This window comes from Lates calcarifer, unplaced genomic scaffold (assembly GCF_001640805.2).
Source record: "Lates calcarifer isolate ASB-BC8 unplaced genomic scaffold, TLL_Latcal_v3 _unitig_898_quiver_1298, whole genome shotgun sequence".
Lineage (NCBI taxonomy): Eukaryota > Metazoa > Chordata > Actinopteri > Centropomidae > Lates > Lates calcarifer.
In genome coordinates this window covers 1,761-26,079 of record NW_026118080.1, presented here as the reverse complement: position 1 = coordinate 26,079, position 24,319 = coordinate 1,761, and the positions used below count along the sequence as shown (strand labels likewise).

Sequence of the window (24,319 nt, the reverse complement as noted above, 5' to 3'; positions counted from 1 at the left end):
ACTGGGGGGAACCAACCTCACTTTGTTCTCTCAACTAATATCACTCCCGACATCTAACCCTACTCTTTTTTTTACCTAAATTATTATGATCAAACACTCTCAATAAGGTGATGGCACCAAAGGTTCAGCTCAGCTGGGAAGCTTGCCAGTCGCATCACAATAAACCTGAGAATCCTGCTTCTTTGTAACTGTACCCTGTACAAAGGACACTGCAGTGGATAAAGATATCTCATTGATGCCCCTTCTCTTGGTTGCAAAATCTGTAGGTGGTGTCAGTGTCTCTGGTCTGCCATGGATTGGTTTTCACCCTGTCTTGCTGGTTGGAGTTTTTTGATCTCCATCAGTCAGTTCATGTCAGACACAGTGGCTCTGGCATGAGGTGTCCCACAGGGCTCTGCTCTGGGTCCTACATTGTTTTGTTTACATATGCTGCTTGGACAGATCATTAACTGGTACAGTTGCATCAGTTTTTTTTGATATTCAGTAGCTTTGCCTTTTAAACTTGATGAGAGCAATCAGTTGTCCATTTTAAATGAATATTTGGATGCTATTAACATTGACAGCTGCCTTCAGTTAAAAGAGAAAGAAGACAGAAGCTATTATATTTGCTCATGAAAACTCAGTCACAAACATCAGGCAGTATATTTGTGTTCAGCATAACCTCTGAAATAATCACCAGCTTACAAGCCCATGTTTTTTTCCAAAAACATTTACAGCGGAGTCTTTCTCCTCTGCTTTCTTTCACTGTGTGTATGTCTTAGCACCTTTATACACAAACAGCTCTGCTGCTAGCATTACATTACAACTGCACCACCACATAAGGTGGTGGACAGGCTTTGACCCATCTTGGCTGTCGATGTCAGCAGCCCCCATTATGAGGTCACTAGGGCAAAACATCAGGAATGGATCGCCTTTTCAGAAATTACTTGGAATATGAGCAGCAAGCATATGGTATATTTAGACACAGCAGCTGCAACACTCATAGACCGAGAGGCAGAGTGGTTCATACAGTGTGAATAAATCATAAATTCATGCTAAGTTTAACTGTATGCAGCCCAATTTATGGAGCAGAGAGCAGCAGCTTCCTCTGTGTTCCTCTTGTGTTGTCTCTTCAGAGTCATCTTAGCACCTACTTCTAGGGAGAACCATCTCCATTTATCTAAATTTTTTGAGATGACCCTGTAACCCTTTCTAGCTTTATGCAAATCAACAATTCTTGATTGTATCTCTGAGACCTTTTTTTTAGGGCTGGTTCACATCAGTAGCACACAGCAGCGTACTTTTTCCAGCCTGCAATATGAATTTTTGAATGATGTTTTTAATATGGACAATACAATGGATTATGTGTTATTTATTTATTTACGACAGATTGTGTTTGTTCATTAATTGTAACTTAGATGAAGAACTGACCCATTTTAATACTAATCTATACATAAATTCAGTCCAAAGGGTTCACTTAATTTTTCTTCTCACTGAATGTACTTATTCACATGGCAGGTGACACTGAAGCTGATCTAACAGGCAGCTGAATTAGCATTGGACAGTAAAACAAGCAAGAATTCCACTGTAATGTGTAAAGCCTGTTACTGAATGAATAATATCAGCAGAAGTTTGTCAATATAGTATGACATACACTGATCAGCCAAAATTAAAACCAGTCACCTACATGTGGCTGATTAGTGTATATAACATAAATGGGGTGTTTGGCAATACAGTTATCAATTAGAATCAGTGAGAAAGTAGAACCATAGGAGTTTGGCCACCTTGGTAGTGCAGTGGCCAAAGGCATGTAACAGTCAGTGATGAAGGCATTGTCAAAAGTAGTTTATAGGCTTTGGTTTTTTCATAAATGAATGCTTCTTTTACAATTCAGTAGTAGCATTTCATACAATGTCTGCATTCATGCACTGTAACTTCTATATCTGTTATGTATCACTACCACCTAGTGTCTTGATTATAAAGTGCAGGAGGACATGCACATGTAATATACTAAGTCCAACCTAATGATTAAAATGTGGGGAAATCATTCATCATTATCATTTTCAGATAAACTTAGGTCATTCAGTAGCACTGCTTGGCTTACAGTAGCCCGGCCAGACACATTCTCCATGTTCCAGTGTCAGCCTGGCTGTGTGCCACAGCAGATGGATTACTCACTGATATGAAGATGTTTAGCAGGTTTTCCAGCGTGGGCAACTGTGGGATGAGCTTCTGCACCACTTTACTGAAAGCCTCAAATATGGAGTGGTCGTATATACTGGTTAAATAGAAGCTGCAGAGGGCAGGGAGATCAGTCAGAATCAGAATAGTATTACACTTCAATAACAAACTACATTACAATAGATATAAACAGAAAACAAGACAACTGTCACCATTCAAAAGATGGACATTTCAAGGTCTTCAGACACATTTCTAAGTAGTATTATGGTTCATTACAATTTAAGGAGAAACTTAAGGAGCATATTCAGTTATACTTTAGAAACCATTTTGTTTAGGGCTCAGTTTCTTGTAAATTTTCAGCACTAGCACAGATAGAATACCCGACTTTCAGTACAGGTACCAAAACAGTACTTTTTGTGAAGACTCACGTCCTAAGTACAGACACATTCTTCTACAAAAATCTTTTTGTTGTTAAAAAGTCAAACTTAATAATAGTCTTTATAGTCTTAATAATAGTTCTTTTAATAGCCTGTCTGAATACAACAGCTGTATACCATTTTGAAACATGGTTGTATTACTGTATATTTATTCCAGGCATATTGTGAAACTAAAAACCCTCCAAAAACTGCAGGTAAAACCAACCTCAGGTGAATTTGTTCCAGGCCAGCATCTGCAAGGTCATCGTTGGCCCGTTTGTGAATGTCCCTCTGCTTCTCAATCTTATGGTCGTCTGACAGGCCGTCCACTTTGTGAATGAACACCTCAAAGTTGATGTCTGGATTGACTTTGTAGGCTCTGGTCACTGTGAGATGCAGTCTACTCAGAGCCTCCACATAGTCATCCTGTCAAGAGGAAAAGTTAATTAAGTTAAGTTTCTTTGCTTTAACAATAAATGGCTAATTTAACATTAAACCTGCTGAAAAGTAACAAGAAACATGATGGATATCTGAGGTCAGTTAGTCTCTCCAGTAAAAAACTTTGTCCCTCAGAGGACAGCCATGTTGATTTTTACACTCTGGAATCAAGGTTAACAAGGAAACTCCACCTGCCATGAATGCTAATGTGAGAAACAATCTCTGGCTGTAACCCCGTTCACCTCACTGTATTACTTTTGTAATAACAGTGTCACTTCAGCAAGGTCATAACAGGGTCATGATGAATCCTCAAAGACTTTAAGGCCCTGTGGCCTTACCTGTGAGTCAATGACAAAGATTAGCGCTCCAGTGCCTCTGAAGATCATTTCATAGTCAAAGGTGGGATCGAAGAAGTCGATCTGGCCAGGGAAGTCCCAGATCTGGAAGCTGACGAAGGAGCTGCTGGAGACGTCCTCCCTGCAGATCTTATTGGTGCTCTCCAGAAAAAGGGTTTCATTGGGTGACATTTTATGAAAAACCACCTTCTGGATGGAAGACTTTCCACTCCTCCGCAGACCCATCAACAGGATACGAGGTTTCACCTCTCCATTCAGAGAATCACTGAAGCCCAACACTACACAGCAAGGACAGAAACACAACAAATTAGGTGTGTAAACCCTCATTAGGCAACCACCTGTGATGACACACATACAAGATAATATTACCTTAAAAAGTAATTTTGTGATATGATATTTAAGACAATGTAGTAAAAATACTGAAATAGCTTGTTAATAATAATAACTTCCATCTATAAATCGACGCACCCTTCAAGAAACCCAAGGATGCTTTACCAAAAAAATGAAAAAACCCCAGACATAGGACACAGCAAATAAACAAAGAGGTTAGAGGCTGTAGCCCCTGTTGAAGAGGTGAGTTTTGAGGAGTTTCTTAAAAGCTCAGAGTTCCAGAGGGTGAGGGCTGCCACAGTGAAGGCTGTGTCCACAAAGGTTCGAAGATTAGTGTGAGGGACAGAAAGCAGAACCCATGGCTGAGGATCGTAGCATCTGAGACTGTGTATATGGGTGAAGGAGGTCAGACAGGTACTGAGGGGCCAGGGCATTGAGAGATTTATATGTGAGGAGAAGAATCTTGCAGGTGATGCGTGACCTAACCAGAAGCCAGTAGAGATTTATGAGGGTTAAAGTGATATGCTGCCCGTGCTTGGTGCGTGTAGGAAGCCTGGGAGCAGAGTTCTGGACATACTGTTGTGTTGTCCCTGTTGTAAATGGTAGTAGCAGGTTTGGCTATTAGTTTATTATTAATAGGATAATTGTTTATATTCTTAAAATTATTAATATGAATTAATTATGACAGGGCACTACCCTGTTACCAGAGACCAGCCATGAATACAATCTCACATGGGTGTTCGCCTATAATACTTATCACTCAGGTGAACACAGAAGGGTGGAATCTGAGCACTGACCATCCAATACAGCTGTTATTACAGCAATTATGCACAAATAATCACAAACAGTGACTGCTTAAATTATAACATGGTTTATTAACAATAGCAATATTAATCAATCAATATTACCTTAAATTAACAACCTCTGATAACTAACTACGACTACAGCCACAAACAACTACACTACAGTCAATCAAGGCACCCCAGCAGACATGTAACACATGTGGTGTGTTTGTGTGTGTAAGTGTGTGTGTGTGTGTGTGTGTGTGTGTGTGTGTGTGTTATGTAGGTGTGAATGGGTGTGTGTGCAGATAGAGAGATAGAGAGAGCGCAGATGAGACGTCTTGTGCTGTTCCAGATGGCAGACTAAACCGCAAGCTTTGAAATGAGGAGGTGAGAGAGAAAAGGGTCAATATGATCTATGATGTGTCTCTGGTAAGAAGATGCCATTGGAGTGGGTTATGTTACCCACAATCCCCATATGTGGGGCTTCTGGGTATCCCCACACCCGTAACTTGGGTATTTGTATTTTTGGCATGTTCTGGGTACTGCTCATCAATGGTTCTAACGTGGACACAATCAGAAGCACCAAGTTCCCTGGCGTGCACATCTCAGACAACCTCATCTGGTCTGCCAACACCGGGGCTGTTGTGAAGAAGGCACATCAACCTGTGAACTTCATGCAGAGACAAGGGAGAGGCAGTCTACCACCACCCTTCCTCACCACCTCCTACAGGGGAACTCTGGAGAGCGTTCTGACCAGCAACATCACTGTGTGGTTTGGGAACTGCACAGCACAGGAACACAGGTCCCTGCAGTGCATACTGAGGTCAGCCGAGTCCCCCTCCTCCAAACATACTGCATACATAGAGCCTCTGCCATTGTAGAGGACCCCACACACAGTCTGTTTGCCCACACTGCACTGTGAGGCTCTAAAATAGCCTTTTCCCCCAAACCTGTCAGAGCCCTAAACTCCTTGGCACCTCCTAACACCTCATCCCCAGGGTCACCTACCCCCACACTGTAATATGGGCATCAAGGCCACTTTAAAACACACAATCACTGTGCTGAAAATAGTCATCAAGGGCATTTAAAAATGTTCTCACACTCTCATTTCATATGGTGATTATAGACATTGCCCTATTTTGCAGAGCCTACTGCCTTGCGCTTTTCAGTCCTGGTTTACCTACTACTCAGCCTCTGGGCAATTGCAATAATACTGTGCCACTCTCGTGAATGCTGTGGAAATGTTGCTACTATACCTTCAAACTCCCTGACTATGACTGAATATGAGACAGCTTCTGGCAGCAGTTTCAAACCTTACAAATAAAAAATAACACACATAAAAATAAAACACATGGAAAATAAGTTTGACTTATTTCCATTCACCTCTCTGACACTCTGAGCTCTGGTGCTGAATTCTGAAGGAGTTATCTTAACTACTTTGGAGCCAGGTGCTGGTAAAACCCTCTCTACTGCCTTTCGGTGTAAGAGCAGGAGAAGAGACACGCTATGCTGCACTATGACTTGAATTCTTGACTTGAATTACAAGCAGAACACACACTTTTTATTTCATCTGGTGAATTCTGGTGTTTTGAAAACCCAGATGAGAAACATAGGCATTAGAAACAAACTGTATATCTAAAAGATGAGAGTGGGCTATTATTAAAGCTGTAGGGTGTATTGAAGAAAAAAATATTACTAATTTTGTTTATAAAGACAACAGATATCTATTAAAAAATTAGAAATTAGAATACCAGGTGAGTCTGAGTTGACTTTGAACATCCTGATTTGGGAACAGACCGAAGTTCCACCCTAGGTCACAGGATTACACCTGAGCCTGCGTGAACACTCAAAAAAACATAGTAAGTGGATGTGGAGTCGAGATTGTTTTGACTGTGAGCCGCAAGAAATTTTAACCAAAATTTTTAAGATGATGTTTAGTGCTTAACAAATTTACATCATGTGCTCCTAATGTGGTTCATCTTGTACATAGTACAATGAATTTTGCAGCAAATCCATATCATAATAGCCTATGAGCAGCTCCACTTTCAGACAACTGTTTCTTTTTCAACGCACTTAAGATTTAAAAGTGAATCTTTTCTTTCAATTGTCAATTGTCAATTTCTTTCAACAGTGCTGCTTCTGTTGCACCGGGTCTGCAGCATATACAGTGTTTCAATGTAACCAAAACATCTAAAAAAATAAAATAAAAAAAAAACTGGCTTTGAAGCCATGGCAAGGGAAAATGAAGGTCAGTTTAGCCCCCAAATATAAAATGGCTGTGATAGAGTTTGAATGTCATTTAACAAAACTCAGGTAAACCTTATTCCACAAAACACCAACTATTAAACGTAAATAATTTACGTAAATAACATGATAAGCAGGTAACAGGCCCATTACAGCGCTTAGCTGCTATGACAGAAACCTGAATAAAGTAGAGTGAAGTAATAAAGTTACCTTAATGTATATACACATATGTTACATGTAATACTTGTCAGACAGCAGGATACGTGTCGGTTTAGAAAACCTAAAGTGTACTCCATTACTCCGTTCCTCCACCTCTGTACACTAAGTAGCCTAACTCTTACATAAAGTTCTCAGCCGACCCAGAGGGAACATTAGCACTACAGAGTAGGAGAAGCAGCCTCAGCCAATGTTAGCTAACCAGAGGACGGGCTAGCTAGAGTTAGGAGCAGTACACTGCACCGAGACACCGACTGTAAACGAGGCTGAGCCGAAGTGAAAGTGTGCCGTGTACTCCTGTGACCTTCCTCCGCAGCAGAAATATCCGCCTACCTCCGTCCTCGCAGCCCAGTTCTCCGTCTGAAAACGCCTCCAGGTCGTCTTCGTCGTCGTAATAACCCAGAGCTGCGTCCTCCTCTTCCTTTGCGCTCACAGCCGACACTCTCTCACTCGTCATGCTCTTTTCTTTTCCTTTAGCCTTGTTTTTGGTTTGGATTTAAGCGGCTCGCGGTGTCCAACTTTCCCACATTGTCACCTGATACATGAGAGCCATGATGGTGAACTTTCACCCCCCACCCAACCTCCAGCCCGACACGCTGCAGCCGCACTGGGCAGAACCCGGGTTAGGGCTATAATTACGGAAGAGAAAATAAGAAAACTAGTCCAATTTAAGATATAAAATAATTTGCTGGTAAAATTAACAGTAAAACATAAATAACAATAACGCTGATATAAGGACATCTGAACAGTATTAACAGTACTATGATGCTTCTACCACAATCCTCTTGCATATTTTCTCCCATTCTTTAGATTTTTTTAAACAAGTTGTGTTAAGACTAAAACGTCCTCCAAAGTGGAGTTGTTTAACTCAGGGAATTTCTGTATTGAAATTTTCCTCTTTTTGAACTTTAGCCTCCCATCAGATGCTTTTTGAACACGTGTTAGAGGTCAGCGTATTTGGGGTCAAAGTTCAGTTTGGTTGGACTCTGGGCTGCTAAACCTGGCAGAACACCAGAGCAGTGCACATTGCTAATTAAGATTCTTGCCTGGAAGAGCTTAGTCCCCACCCACCCCCCCACTGGAAATAATGACCAGGTGTGTGTGGAAGCCTCATCAGACAGAGACAAACTGCCAGTATACCCATAACATTCTGTACATTTGTCAGAGGCCTGCATAGATCTGGATATCCGGGATATCTCTCTTTTATCTGGCTTCACTAAACCTAACACAGTCTCACTAAGCAGCCATACAACAGTGATTATCAACTCAGTAAGTCACCCCAGGATTTCCTGAACTGAACATGAGCGTGTTCATATGAAACAGGTGGAGGTTATTAAGTACTGGTAACATTGTCAGAACCACGAGTAAAGTGCATGATGAAGATAAAGGTGACATAATGTAAACAACATGATCACATGACTGGAAAAGAATTTCCAATGAATAAAGTCAGGCTGAGGATCAACTGTAAATAAGTACAAGAATTATAATGAAGTTTCCCACTGAGTATTTTTGCTCTTTTCTCTGATGATGAACAAACTATTCTGAAACGTGGTGCAGAGAAAAAAGATAAAGTAACATCAGAGTGTTTCTGCTGCTAAAGCAGAGAGGAGAGGAGTTAATGTCTGATGAGGTCTGAAGAATCTTTCTTCAATTAAAATGAAGCTATCATAGTTATTATGTCTTTATTTATTATGCATTTATTTAGTGTGCCAAACCACACACAATTCTCTCATATTTAGATATGTAATAATAATAATAATTTGTTATGAGGTCTTTTAAACCTTCAAATATTGATTTTGATCCGTGTGTATTAACAAATATATCTGAATATAGAATAATATGACACATAATATATTAAACAACATGCATATCTGTGGGTGCAGAATAAGTCCGAATTGCACTGCAAAACAAAAGCTATAAAAATCTGGCTCTCACTCTGCTGGTTGGATAGGTAAAATAATAATTATAAATGGCTGCATTTATGCAGAGCTTTAATCCAAAGTGCTTTACACTTTGCCTCTTATTCATCCATTCACACACACATTCATGGCAGCAAGGACAACACTTCTGACATTTATGGAAGAGAACTGTTTTGTGTCATTGTAAAGGTGTAATGATGCATAACTGTAATTTTCTGAAGTAAAACATGGCATTGGGAATGTGTTAGCAGTAGTGTGCATCTCAGACTCTACTTTTTCCTTCAGTTGTGGAGATTTTTGAGGACATTATTTAGTGTGAAAACTTCTCAGTGAGAGTTTGACACTTGAATAAAATGGGCAAAAATAGGGAGTGACCCAGCTCTATACTTAATGTGGTTGTTTTCCTGTACTGTGAGTAATTGCCTCTTGAAGCCACAGTGAACCACTCTTTAGCAAAGGTTCTTGCTTCCGGTCTTAAAGGTTTGTATTTGAACCTTGGAGCAATAAAAGCTCAAAACCCTAAACACTGTTATCACTTTGAATGAGGCATTGCACTAAATATACCAAACCATCCATCTTTCTCCAGGCAGTATGCTGCCATTCAGATTTACCTGCACACTGAGGGTTGCAGAAATGCATTCTGGGGATTACCTGATGAGGGGGAGTGTTATTTATGGTACTATCTGACTTTGCAGTTTACGTTGCCTTTTTGTTGTTTATCTTCTCAGTTTTATTATATCCCAAGTGCTGAATGTAAACAATGTAGAAACAGAGCTAATTATTTTGTATTACTCATTTTTACTAGTTTTCTCCTGCCATCATTTATCACTGGACTGACTCCTGTCATGTTGCATACTGCTACTTCTATGAACCTACTTCATCACCATGTTACACATGGACATTCATGCTAAACATTTACAGCTTTGGTTAAAAATTTGAGTGCTTTATTCTGCATGCATGCATCGCTCATAGAGATCTCAATACTTTGACACTATATGAACATCAGCAGAACAACAGAACTCTTTTATTTCTACATGTCTACACTGACCCTTAGCAAGATCTCTTTGGATAGATTCCTACATGTATGACACAGCATTTACATTTATTCTAACTTGTCCTTGTAGCAGGGTTTTATTGTCTTTGTGTAACACAACACAAATCACAGTCTGAAAACTGAATGTAAAGCATTGTCACTAAAAATCCAGTGATTGTCACAGATTGTCTCACAGTCATTAATACAGGGACAAATGCTTTTCTTTTTACGCTGATAAGGATGTGTTTGCACATGTATATACACATATATGTTTTCTACATTTTGTTTTTGAATGAGATGAGAATTATCGATCCTTGTGATTGGAGATTAACAACAACAAAGTCAGGCAATATACAGTACTGTGCAAATGTTTTAGGCAGTTTAAGGCACTACAGGAAAAAAAAAAAACAACAAAAACCCATGATTAGTTTTGTATTAATCAATTAACATCATGTGAAGTGTAGTAAACAGAAAAACCTAAATCAGATCAGTACTTCCTATGACACCACCCCCACCCCACCCCCTTTGAAACAGCTCCAGTTCTCAGTACACCTGTACTCAGGTAGTCTGTTCCAGCATCTTGGAGAAGTTGTCTCAGTTCCTCTGTGGATTCAGGCTGTCTCAGTGTCCTCTGTTTCTTCATGTAATCTCAGACTGACTCCATGATGTTGAGATCAGGACTCTGTGGGGGTCAGACCATCTACTGCAGGACTCCTTGTTCTTCTTGTCTCTGAGGACAGTTCTTTATGATGCTGACTGTGTGATTGGACTCACTGTCCTGCAGCAGAATTAATCTGGGACTGATCAGACACCTCCCTGATGCTACTGATGAAGGATAAGAGTCACAACATCTGCAGTGCCTTAACCTTCTGCTCAGTACTGTACGTTTGTATTTGTATTTCCTGTTTAAACGTATTGTGCAATAGAAATAGATTTGAATTGTCCCTGCCTTTTGTAGTGGTTGTATGTTTCACTGTGCGTTCCACACTCACTCACTCACACTTACCATAGCAACCACTAGGTGGAGGCAGACAACACGGGATCAATGTGGCTCAGTTACATTACTACAGCAATGAGACTTCACTTTACATAAAACAGTAATGACGTTTGTGTTACTCGTGGCCTTATTCATGTTCTACTGAAACACAAATGTAACACAGTTCATACAGCTGTACCAGCGTGTTCCTGTGTGACCTCATCAATATAACAACATTTTAAAATGTACATTGAAAAACAGAGGGATGCTTGGGACCAGCAGTCATATTTTACCTCAGAAAGTGTGGTCAAGCTCACGTTAGTTGCCAGGTTTAACTACAGGTCAGACTGAACCAGTGTTGTAATCAATCTGCCAGACTCACACAGTGAGTTCTCCACAGCATCCTTTAAGGTTGCTCTAACATTTTGATATGAGCTGTATTTATTGTGTACTTTAAATGTGAGTGAATACCTATTTTCAAGGGACAGACAGCTTTGAATATTTAAACAGTGTTTCCATCATATAGAGGCTGTTGTGTCACATAATCCAGCTGATAAAGAGGTTTCGTTTCTAAAAATTTTCTAAATGCATAAATATTTGTCCTAGGTATTGTGATATTATTAGGTTGTTCGCTGTATATTACATCTTATACAGACACTGTATATGTGTTAATGTTAATTCTCAGCACAAAGTAAGATTACAAGCACAGTCTGAGCTTAAGTTTGTGGTTTAGTCATAATATTATATAAATAACATGTGGTGGTCTGTGGCTATGAACGCTGCAGTTTTTGTCTTTACATGTTGGTTTTCCTCATGTGAATATGCCTGATATCAGTGGTCTGTAATACTAAGTCATGATACAAACCAGACTTGACTGTAAGATCTCATCAGCTGCTTTGTGAAACAGACATAACATGTGTAACAGTTTGTCAGGTAATAAAGCCTCTGATGATCTCTGAGGTCTGATCAGTGGATTTTCATGTTTGATAAGAACTACACAATATGTAACCCAGCTGTCATTATGTTATGATCTGACTTGAATTTCAATTTCTTTCTCAGCAAAGCAGGGAACATCAGAGATTTCATCTATGTGTCCTGATCCTAATCCCCATGGAATGTATTTCAGAAAGATTCCCCAAAGACATGCAGGCCTGTGCTAATACAGTGTGTGTGTGAGAGAGAGAGAGACACACTGTTGTAATTTCACATCACAGATGAACTGGCCTTAAACCTTTTTACATGACAGTGCGTGTGTAGATGGAGGCTAACAGGTATTATTGTTGATATATGTACTACTCCCATTCTCTCTCTCTCTCTCTCTCTCTCTCTCTCTCTCTCTCTCTCTTTAAGCTGTAGTGCACTGGAACAGCTGGCATCCTCTCTGCACATATTCACATGCTGAGTAGCCGACCTGCTGTTGCTGCAGCAGCATCATCCTCTTACGCACCACAAACACAGCGAGCAACTCTTTGAAGGGCTTGTTCGTTTGGATTTTGCATGGATGCTCCTTTTTGCTACGACAGAGAGTAACAGAGGTCTGCAGGCTCTATGGAGGGTAAGGCAAAACACATGGCACCAGGCAATGCTCTTCTTTTCTGTCAGAATCTATAACTGAACAAACAAAGCTTTTAACAACAGCCAGCCTGATGTGGAAATACCAATAATCACACTGAAAAGATATTTCTTAACAGTAGCAAACACTTCTCCTCCTGAACTGATTTTTATACATACAGTACATAAAGTGTACTGTATGTATAAAGTGTATTAGATCATTTGTTAGCCTTTAATTAGATATCCCTGATTCCACTCTTTTCCTCTTTGCAGTTAAAATTTTATTCAAGGTGAGTATATATATATATATATATATATATATATATATATATATATATATATATATATATATATATATATATGTTATTAGTCTTTGATCAGCATGATGAGGAAATGTTATAATGAACTGCACTTATATAGAGCTCTTAGAGTCATGCTGACCACTCAAAGCACTTTTAAACTACAGGTGGCATCCACACGTACATTCATACAGGGCTTGGTCTATGTATAGAGCACTCTAACACATTCCCACACTTAATGAAAGTAAAGTTATAAAATATTCATACTGAACATACCTGACAACGCATTTCATTTGTTTTCCTAAAATATACACTTGTAGAAACTTGTAGAAACTTTAGTTTTAAGTTTTTCATGCTTCTGGTAAAGCACTCACAGCACTAGGTTTAGGTTAGCAGAAGATGGTGGTCTCCTTCTTCTGGAAGTGAAAAGTGACTGGAAATACAAACTAGGACACTTGACTTTTTCAGTATTTAACCAACACTGACAAAGCTAACCACACACAGGGCACAGGGTGCAAAATGCTGGTCTCTGCTGTCAGGGAGCTGTACTTTGTATATCCAGCTGTCCAGAGTCCACTTCAGCCAGTTCTGGACATAGAACATAGAGTGTGTGCATAGTAACAACAACAAACCTTTGACAGTAAAAGCCATGCTTTGGAGCTTTGGAAAATACACCTGCTACCAACTCTCCAGCTGTCATATTTACTCTCTGTATCTTTGTTGGTTAACCTTTACATGAACAGAAATGTAGAGATGACTGGAGTAATTTCTTGACAAACATTGAGAACCTTGCTGCAGCATTTACATCTGTAGCTCCTGCTGCCATATTACAACAGCACAGTGCTTTTTTACTCCTGTCAACCACTCAAAACATTTTACACTACTGATCACATTCACATTCACCCATTCACACACGTACATTCATACAGCGTTTGTTCTTTGTATAGAGTGCTCTAACACACACACCCTCACACACCGACCCTTCTCTCCTCCCTGAGAGACCTGACAGTCTCACCATGATGCCTGAGACTCCAGGTCACTGCGCGGACTGTTGTTCATCAAGGAAAAGTTTCAACCCACAACTCCCTGTAAAACTGCTTCCTTACATTGAGCTCTGACAGACAGTTCACATACATTATGCATCATATAAATATGTTAACTGTAAAGTTATGAAACCCTGCTGTATATTTTCATTTATTTTTATTGGATCATAATGTAAATTCTATAGTGGGAATGATTTAAAATGTTCATTTACTGATTTAATTAAGTTTAGAAATAAGAAATTTGCTTCCTAGAAAGAACTCATTTGGTATTAATTAAAGGGAAACATGAGTTTCTGTGAAGGAATTTATCCATTATTTATTCATCATTGTAAACTTGGCTGTATATTTACAGTGCAAACCTGTTAGGCAAATGATTCTCCAAGTCACATAGCAATGAAATGGAATGAATTAGTTGCACCAGTTGAAAACTGTCTTTTCCCCTATAATTAGCACCAGTACATGCAATGATTCTTTTCTGGGAGACTTCTTAGAAAAGTTAAGAAAATTTCCTACTTCACTAGAAATTTTAAAGAGCCATGAGCACACCACATCACAACATATTTAATACAACTGGGCTCTGGATTTGCCAAGCCCTTGGCACAAAAAACATTTTTAAAAATGTAATAAACCTGTATGTAAAATATATAAAATACATTATACAAATCAGTCACAGGCTCTAAAAGTTCAATAACCAGTCAAACAAAAGAGCAATGATATAAAACAGAGAATATCATACAGTTTACAGTATAAGTGTAATTACAAATACATATACCAAACCTTTGTTACTTGGGATAAAAATATAATTCATACAGGAAAATGACAATACTTGTATGTGATACAGGATTAGTGCAGAAAACAGAATGTGGGTGAATGATGAGCCCAAGAGTTTTAGTGTTGTATGTACACATGACTGTTTATAATCACCAACAAAGATTAAAGGTTGACCCTTGCCATAGAGAATAATCTGACTACCAGCTCTGCAGCACTGACATCAAATCCTTTGTCATTTGGGAACATTAAAGGAGCAGGACAGCCAGCGGGAGAAATCAGGTCAGTGGTACTTAGAGCATGAGCCAACCACATGATAGGTACGAGTTCAACAGTACCTGAAATTCATGGCTTGAATTTCATTTGCTTGACTGAAAAAAAAAAACACAAAAGGGCCCATTCACATTATGTTTGGTTAAAATACACAGTAAATAAAAATGGTACATATGTTTTCATCAGCTGGTGAACATGGTGGATTCAGAAGCTCAGGAGCCAGGAATTTTTCTCAGGACCAAAAAAAAAAAAAGTAAATACTGGACCTCAGGTGGTCAGAAACACATCCAAGTCTACATCAACATGTGTAATTAAAATAAATTACCTTTATCATCTATAGAATAAGGGTGGCACAGTGGTGCAGTGGTTAGCACTGTGACCTCACAGTTAAAAGGGTTTTCACTGTGTGTGTCTTCCTCCCACAGTCCAAACACATGCAGGTTCATTGGTGACTCTAAATTGTCTGTGAGTGTGAATGGTTGTTTGTCTCTACATGTCAGCCCTTTGATAGACTGGTGATCTGTCCAGGGTGTACCCTGACTGTCACCCAGTATCAGCTGGGGTAGGATCCAGCCCCCTCCAAACCCTTAAAGATAAGAAAACATGCAGTTTTAAAAGTGGAAAACAAAAACAAAAACAAAAACAAAAACAAAAACAAAAAACAAATCCAGTGCCATACTAGAGGAAGATGGTCTGTACTAGTGATAGACCGATATGTTTTTTTCAGGGCCAATACCAATACTGATTATTAGTAGTCAAGCAGGCCGATAACCGATATTTGCAGTAAAAGTGAAAATATTGGTGTCAAAATTTTGAATAATACAAACTCCAACACACGTTTAAATGCCTTTAAGCATATGTTTATTAAACAGCTTTTCAGATTTGCAACATGTTAAAGTTTTGTTTATCTTAGACAATAGACCTCTTTGTTTTAAAATTCTAACAGAAAGTGCAGGGAGCTCCCAGGCTCAGCAGCATGTCTTAGAAAGTTAAACGAAAACTTAAACAAAGAAATAGCTCCCTAAAGTTTTCTTCTGCCTTCTGTTTTCAGTCAAGTTTTCCATGTGTAATATTTCCAAAATTCCCTGGCTTAATTTCCCATGGAAAGTTTCTGGAAATTTACCAGAAATTTTATGCCCTTTGTAACCCTAGTTATGCCTTCTGCTGCTTTAATGGTAGACTGTGTGATACACTGTACATGAATGTAAATTTGTTGTAAAGTCTGTTTATGTACATGCATGCACACATATACAGATGTGTACATGGGCCTGTGTGTGTATGACTGTGTGTGTGTGTGTTAGCAGTGATGAATGAACAGGCAGTGGTCCACGTCCCAGCTCCATCACACCGGGGCCCAGGTCACCACACAGCCCTGCACCGAGCTGCCACGGTGGGGAACAGCGATGCCATGGCTGCTCTGGTTCAGGGAGGCTGTGCTGTCGACCTGCAGGACAGAGTGAGTGCCGGACACACTCATAATGTTAAAACTCATTCACACACCTGCAGGAAAATTCACTCATGCATCACTCTCAGTGTGTGTGGTTGACTAAATGATGTAACGGGAGTATTCTGTCCAATATCTGTTTGAGGATGGTAACACTGCGCTGCATGAGGTGTCTTGGCATGGATTCTCTCAGTGTGTCAAACTGCTGGTCAAAGCAGGAGCTGATGTACACGTCAGGAACAAGGTAGGATAATTCCAATGATAATAATATGTTTTATACGTAACAAAACAAAGTATCTTCCTTTTACAAGCACATTAAAACACTGCAAAAGCCACAGGCTCAATGATAGTCTGACAACTCGGTCTTAGTAACAGGCTGCAGATAGAATAACTTTATGTACAGTGCTTGTATGGGAAGGTGTGACAGCTTGGACTGGCAGCAGACTCATGGCTGTATCAACAGTAATCCGTTCATTTACTGACATGTATACTGAGGTGCATTCAAATGGCGATGTTTTACTGATATACATAATGAAGTTCATTTCAACAGTGATGCAACAGTTTAGCTTGGGAAAGTATGTGTACAAACCACATAATCACTGACTATAAATCTTGGAAATCCTGGATGATACTTTGATACATGCCACCTAATTTAACATTGCTGTAGACCAAGCACACCCCCACCCCATAGCAAACACACTCCCTGACGTCAGGGGCCTCCCCCAGCAGGACGGTGCTCCAACCACACCACAAAAACTGCTCAGAAATGGCTCAAGGAACTCGACAAAGAGCCCAAGGTGTTGACCTGGCCTCCAAATCCCCCAGATCCAAACCTGATTGAACATCTGTGGGATGCACCACAACAAGCCAGATGTTGGAGGCTCCACCCACAGGACTAAAAGGATCTGCTGACACCACAGGACACCCTCAGAGGTCCTGTTTCCATGTCCTGATGGGTCAGAGCTGTTTTAGTGACACAAGAGGGACCTATGCAATATTATGCAAGTGGTTTTAATGTTGTGGCTGATTGGTGTACATCAAATCAGCAAAGTGATTTCCAGCTCTCACTCCAGCACTAACTGACAGTGCATGTTTTATAGTTGCTTACATGTGCATTATAATTTGACAAGAAAGGCTCTGTGGACTGTCAAACTCTTAGATAAAATCTGAATATTGAATTTTTCCATTTAGAGTTGTGGTGTTGCAAACTCACGTTATAGATGATACTGTCCAATAAGTTAAAGTGAACACCCACAGCAGAGCTGTGCCTTTACTCTGTAGTAACTGTATTCTGTTGACTCAGGCAGGAAACACAGCTCTTCACCTGGCCTGTCAGAATGCACATGCTCAGACCGCTCACCTTCTGCTGCTTGGAGGATCCACACCGGACACCAAGAACAATGTGAGTTGCCCAGTATCCCACAATGCACTGCACTCCTCTCAGAGAACAAATGTGTATTACCTGAAAAATATATATAAAAATAAAAATATATCTGACTTTTCACCTGGTTACTATGAAACCGTTGAGGTACTGTACCATGGACTGATGAATAAAGATTAAACTGTCTGCTCTGGTTCCAGGTGGGTGACACCTGTTTACATGTGGCTGCTCGCTACAACAACCACACCCTGGTAAAAATCCTGCTGAGTTCACTGTGCTCTGTAACAGAAAGAAACCAGGTACAGCATGTCACTGACCAACATGATATACACACACATTAATGTACACACTGATTCACTCAAACACTGAACTCAACAAACAACAATGCTGGAGTCACTACAAGTGACTTTACTGCATTGTACTACATCAGATATTGTGGCAGATAATAAATCTGTTTACACATTTGTGACCTGCCAAATACACAAGTGCCACAACATGTCCTCATTGGTGTGTTTGTTTTTTCTGCAGGGAGGGGACACAGCTCTCCATGTGGCTGCTGCTCTGAATCATAAGAAGACAGTTCAGCTCTTACTGGAGGCAGGGACTGATGGGAAAATCAGAAACAATGTGAGTTCCATTTTTACAAGTTAAACACAGAAGAATCCTTATCCTCATATCTGCAAATATCAAATCATTATCTGTTTATTTATCACTGTATCTAAGACATGGTAACAAACAGTGCTCAGAGCAATACCATTATGAGTAGTCTGAGGCCCTGCTCAGGCTGCACTTATAACAACTAAAGGTAACACTTTATATTAGGTTACACTTATTCTCCATCAACTAGTTGCTTATTAGCAATCATATTGGCCCTTTATTAGTCATTAATAAGCACTTATTAATCCCTTACTCTGCATGATCATATTCTACAGCTGCTAGGCCATTAACTAATTTCAGTGTTAACTGACATTAATTGTGGTCAGTGTTATTTTAACACTTGATTTATTAAAACTAACACCTCTAGAGTAAATTCCTGAAAGTGTGTGGATGTGGATTTTGGTCGTAGCAGGTATGGCCACACGGGCGGCACAGTGGTGCAGTGGTTAGCACTGTTACCTCACAGCAAGAGAGCTTCTGGTTTGAGCCCCAGTTCTTCCAGGACTTTTCTGTGTGGAGTTTGCATGTTCTCCTTGTCCCCGTGTGGGTTCTGTCTGGGTACTCCAGCTTCCTCCCACAGTCCACACATATGCATTAGGTTAACTGGTAACCTGGATGGTTTTAAAAAGTGTTAATTTAACACTGGTAATATTGCTGTGTAGTAAGTAATTATGATCTTAATATGATAGCTGGTTAATAGTGAAGAAGTGTACCCTAATACAAAGTGTTACCCAAATAAATACTGGCAAACTTTCTATGGAAAGATTATTTGATATCATAAGAAAATCCAGTTAAAACAAACAGCCCTAAAAATGTCTCCTCACAGCTTTCACAGTCTCAAAGTCATGTTGATTAAAGGTTTTGTTAGTTTGTGTCTGACAGACCGTTCAGAGCATTGATGCTTCTGACATCTACAACTGAAGCCAAAAGTCAAAACAGCTGTTACCTGTCGATGATTTTTGTAGTAATTATGTAAAAACACATCGCTGCACCGTGACAACATCTGTCCAACAATCATCAAACCCTGATCCACGCCATCTCAAGGTCAGACACACTGGCCTGTTTCTATTGGTCATGAGGTGTCAGTGTGTTTTCTTGTGTATGTGACGGTTTCCCTCCAGGCAGGGAAAACAGCACTTGACAAGGCCAGAGACAACAATCATAAAGATGTGGCACTTCTCCTGGCCAGAGCTCCTCAGGTTGGTGTCCTCAGTATCAACCCCAGCTTCATTTTATTAGCTCATAATCTTAATATCAATAGATCATTTGAATCCAGATATTATTATTAGCATTAGCAACTATCTTGTGTAGTTGTAGGCTTATTATCAGTAATCATTGTCTTCAGGTACACCGCTTCATGCGAGGAAGAACAATAAGGAAACAAAGAGAAAGACTGATAGCCGAGCGCAGGACCCAGTCTGTCACCAGAGTAGAAATGCTGCCCAACAAAGTAAGAAACAAAGATTAAAAATCGGATTCTTTACAGCTTGTGGAGACAAGAGGACGGGTCTCATGAGTTATTGAGAGAATTGTTACAATGAATGAGTCACGTCAAGTCAAATCTTCCAAATCTCAGCATTTGTTGTCATTGTTTCATTTGATTTTGAACTGGAATGAAATAAAACCTGCGTCTGTGTGTCCTGAGGAGGACAGCAGCTCAGTGGTGGAGGAATGTCAAGGCAGTGAACAAACGGAGAGCAGACCTGCTGTTAAGGTGGGTCATCAGCGACGACAGCAGCAGCAGCAGCAGCAGCAGCAGCAGCAACAGCATTACCACCAGAAGCCAGCCACCCTCAGCAGCCCCTATAGCCCCTGCAAGAGGAGAAGAGTCAAGAAGCAGGTGGGTCAACTACCAAAACACCAGGACCAGAGTGCTCAGCTCTCACAAAGACAGCACTGAGTTATACAGCAGTTCTTAGTGCACTGATAGGCTGTCTGTTTCATTAATGCTTCAACATCAGTGGCTCATTGATAGATCAGCTGCTTGGCAACTATTTTATTCCACTTTATATTTTATTTTCTGGAGAATTTGGTTGAGCTGCTCTCCATTAATCATTACCTGCAGTATAAGAACCCCGGCTCTTCATCAGCTCATTACCATTTACTGATCTGAGTTATTTCTAGTGTCTCTCTAGTACTTTTCCTAATGTGTCTCTGTGCTGTCACTCACATGCAGATCACCAGCCAGCCTTCACCATCTCCCTCCTCACTTCCATTACCTTTCCCCCTGACCCTGTGTCTGTGTCCACTAACAAAGCAAAGCCACACCTAACAGTTAAGTACATTTGGTAAGTTTTAGTAACAACATGCTTTTACTCCTTTGAAGGCTTTGGATGAGGACGATCTGAGAAGAGGCAAGAATGACTTCCACACTGCGAGGGATCTGCTCTGTGATGATGGTGAAGACAGTTCTGCTCAGGATTTAAAAACCTATCAGCTCTACACACTGTATCGTGACAAGGACGGCAACATTAGACAGGTTATTGATGTATAACATTATTAAAACTACAGACATAACCATTTTTCTGAAAAGCAGTGGGTACGCTCAGAGTTTGATTTATAAATGAAAGGGTTCCAGAGCACAGACAGGGAACAACAGTCATGGAACTTCTCAAAACCACAGAGCTTTGAGTAGACGTGACTTGTGACCATTCTCTTTAGGCACCAACCAATGGATGCCACTGTAAGCACCTACTGAAGAAGCTGGAGGGTCAACTGAAAGCCACACAGGAGGAGATGAGGCTGCACATTCTGGCCATCGAGGAGCAGGTCAACAGGAGAATGGACAAAATGGACCAAAGGAACAGGCACCAGGTCTGCTTCAACTCAACACAGATCATGGCTGCAAATGACGTTTACACCTTCAGTGTCTTACATTAATTGTTCCGTTCGTTTTCAAAGTTTGAAGCCAACGCCTGTTTTATCAGTAATTTAATTGATACTTTTCAATGAGGACCAAAGGGTTTTTAGACATGCTTGTGGAATCTGTGTCTAAGCATTGTGCTGAGACACAGCAGCAACACTGTCAACTGCTTCCATACGTTCACACCAGTGTCACTGCAAAGACTGAATCAACATTACTGTTAAATACTTCTGGTAAATACAGTTTCAGCACATCAAACACCAAAGATTCACTGTATGTAGACAAAACTGAATCTTTTTTTTTTTTTTTTCAGGTGGAATTAATATCTGACTGATTTCATGCCAGAAATGTCCAAAAATGATTACATATTGGTTTCTACAGATTTTTCTGCTCTTTGGTTTTGGCAGATTAAAGTGTTGAACATGCTGAATCAGGAAAGAGCAGAAGCAGAGAGGAAGAAGATGTTGTACATGATTGAGCAGAGAGCTGCTCAGCACAGAGAGGAAGCTCTGAGGACACAGGTATCACTTCACCCTTACTGCTGACTGGATGTTTCCATGCAGGGAGAGGATCTAATCTATGTTTCTCAATAAAGAACAGGATGTTTGTCTTGTTTGGCATACCATAGAGAACTGATGGCTCTGCTAAGAGCTAATGAAGGAAAGCTTTGATCATATAACAGCTTTTTTTTTTTTTTTTTTATCTCAAGCAGGCAGCAGTGAGTCATGAACTGAAGAGATGGTGTATGTCTCGCTTAAAGGATGTGGATGTCCACACAGCCAAAGCCCAGTATTACAAACTCCTCCCCTCACCGTCTGTGGAACAGTCTGTGGCAGATGCTGATCTGGAATCACTCCCCCTGCTGTCTGTGGTATCTGCAGACAGCAGCACCTCACTGGCTAACTACGTCAACATCCTGCCATCCAAATCTGCTTACAGTCTGGGAAGCCTAGAGCAGGAGCAGACAGGGAGGAGGACATACTTTGAAATGAGAGCGGACAGGTCACCAGGTATGTCCAAGAAAATCCTTTACAGTGTAATTAATTGAGACAATTTTAAATCAGTATTAAGCAGTAATTTATGGCTGTTATCACCGCAGCTGCAGTACTGTTTTGACAGCAGAGAGGAGTAAAGTAACCAATGAGATCCAACAGAAATATAACATACAGTTCTCACAACTCCAGAACAGTATTATTGACCATTTGTCATAAACTGATGGATTAAAAAAAGGTGTCAATCATTAAACTTTAAATCGGTTATGATGTGAATCATTTAATTTAAAAAAATTCAGAATCAGAAACTTGACTGAAACTGAACGTCTAAATGTCATAGAATTTCTTGTTGTCAAAATGTAAAATACCAAGTCTGCAAGTTTTTATCAGAGCACACAGTAGAGAGATGACTGATACAGCAGGAGGACACCTCACCCTCAGCTGCACTGAGCCAGAAATTAAGTTTTTACATGAATCAAGACACAATGATTACATCTTGCTGAAAGCAACTTTTACATATCTGAGATCTCAGCTGTTGAATGAATGTGCTTATTTATATCTGGTGGTTATTTGAACAGCTTCTCTATTCATTTTGGGTGGATAATTCATATTTTCTCTGACCCCACTCGCATCAGATGATTATGAGAACACAGCCCTGTTTCCTCTGCCTGCCGACCACGCTTCAGGCCTCCCGCTGGGCTCTGCTGACCCCCTCTGGCAACCTCCAGGAGTGCAGGACAGTCCCATAGCAGCAGTTGTGCCGCTGCACGGGGAGGGCCTCTCAAGCAGCAGCAGCCAGTCCAGTATCAGCAACCAGGGACCTAGACTGATCCCACATGAGGAAAACAGCTATGGCAGGCAACGTGGGAAACACTTTGGAGAGCTGCTGAGTGCCCACAGGTACGCAGAGATCCACACCGACAGCACCAGAACGCTGGAGTTCTTCATCAACCGCCCCACTGAGCCCACATTCAGCCAGGAGAGGAAGAACCTGCATGCTGTGGAGGTGAGTGTAGTAATGGGTAGATAATATAATATCTGGTATTTTTGAACTTGGGCAGAACCAGGCCAGGTGTTCCAGCTAGGCTAAATGCCTTCTGGCTCTGTCCTAGCACATAAACTGATATCAATCTTTATCCTTGTCTTTCTCTTTTAAGAATATAACTTATATGCTTGTGGGGAAAAAAACTGAATTCAAGCTGATTTTAAAACTTCCAACCACTTCAGAGGTGCTGTTGCTTTCCCACCAGGTGACTCAGCGTTTCTTTGAGACGGTGACGACTCAGTTGGAGCGTTGGTACGAGAGGAAGCTCGTGGAGGTGGAGCAGCAGACAGAAGACAGAGCTCGGCAGGACAGGAAGGAGCTGCTGCAGCGAATCGGCATGCTGGAGGAGGAGCTTCACAGGCTGAAGACCAATGAGAATGCAGAGAGCTGACATGCCCTGAGAGCAGACTGACAGAGAATCAATAGACAAATGGTGTAAATGAGAAAAAGACAACCTAATAAACAAACAATAGATACAGTAATACATACTGTATATACAGTTTACACATAATAAACATACAGCAAACAGTATTGATTACTTATTATAAGGGACAGTTATTTCCTGAGTAAACGCTTGTCATTTAAGTATTAACAGTTTTTTACTATTTAATTGACTTATTGTAATAAAGTGATGTAAAATACAGAGAGGAGGAAACTGTTATCATAGGTGGAGACCTGAAACTACACACATAAACATCACATAAATAAACCCGAGATAAATGTCTTACAAAGTCTTTTATGGAAACCACAGGAACCACACAGAAAAAAAGATCATGTGGAGGGAACTGATTTAATCTGAGTTCTCTGAATTACCCTCCATTCACACACTACTCTTTCTTGCTCTCCAAGGTTTTTATTTTTTATTTTTATTTTTTTTTTTTTTTCATGTTTTTGAACTAATACAGCTGATGAAGCAGCTCGTTTTCCTTCTGCCTGGAGGTCACCATTTCGATTTAATTCATCCTCCAAGCAGAGTATAAATGAAAGCAGCTGCACATCCGTGGTGGTCCACAGCTGTCTATGTACATGTCCACAAGTGAGTATAACTGAGGCTTCACACACTCCCATAACATGTTGGATTTTAAACTAAACATGGTGCACATTTACTGGCCTCACAGGAGAGGCCAGTC

At 40.3% G+C, this 24,319-nt stretch overlaps 2 protein-coding genes across 2 annotated transcripts; one reads left to right on the top strand and one right to left on the bottom strand.

Annotated features, from left to right (window-relative positions):
- Nucleotides 1-1,366: 1,366 nt before the first annotated feature.
- LOC108880332 (ras-related GTP-binding protein D) lies at nt 1,367-7,579 on the bottom strand. The gene is made up of 4 exons (XM_018671800.2): nt 7,279-7,579; nt 3,353-3,648; nt 2,803-3,002; nt 1,367-2,272 (listed from the first exon to the last, which is right to left on the bottom strand). The coding sequence occupies exons 1-4, from the start codon at nt 7,400-7,402 to the stop codon at nt 2,080-2,082; spliced, it is 813 nt and encodes a 270-aa protein (XP_018527316.1). The 5' UTR covers nt 7,403-7,579; the 3' UTR covers nt 1,367-2,079.
- Nucleotides 7,580-12,225: 4,646 nt separating this feature from the next.
- On the top strand, nt 12,226-23,915 carry LOC108880331 (ankyrin repeat domain-containing protein 6). Its single transcript, XM_051069385.1, has 15 exons — nt 12,226-12,428; nt 16,112-16,263; nt 16,397-16,495; nt 17,555-17,653; nt 17,833-17,931; nt 18,161-18,259; nt 19,411-19,488; nt 19,635-19,739; nt 19,938-20,129; nt 20,616-20,768; nt 20,951-21,103; nt 21,560-21,673; nt 21,862-22,162; nt 22,780-23,150; nt 23,395-23,915. Exons 1-15 carry the CDS (start codon nt 12,422-12,424, stop codon nt 23,578-23,580), a joined length of 2,208 nt encoding a protein of 735 aa, XP_050925342.1. The 5' UTR covers nt 12,226-12,421; the 3' UTR covers nt 23,581-23,915.
- The last annotated feature ends 404 nt before the right edge of the window (nt 23,916-24,319 follow it).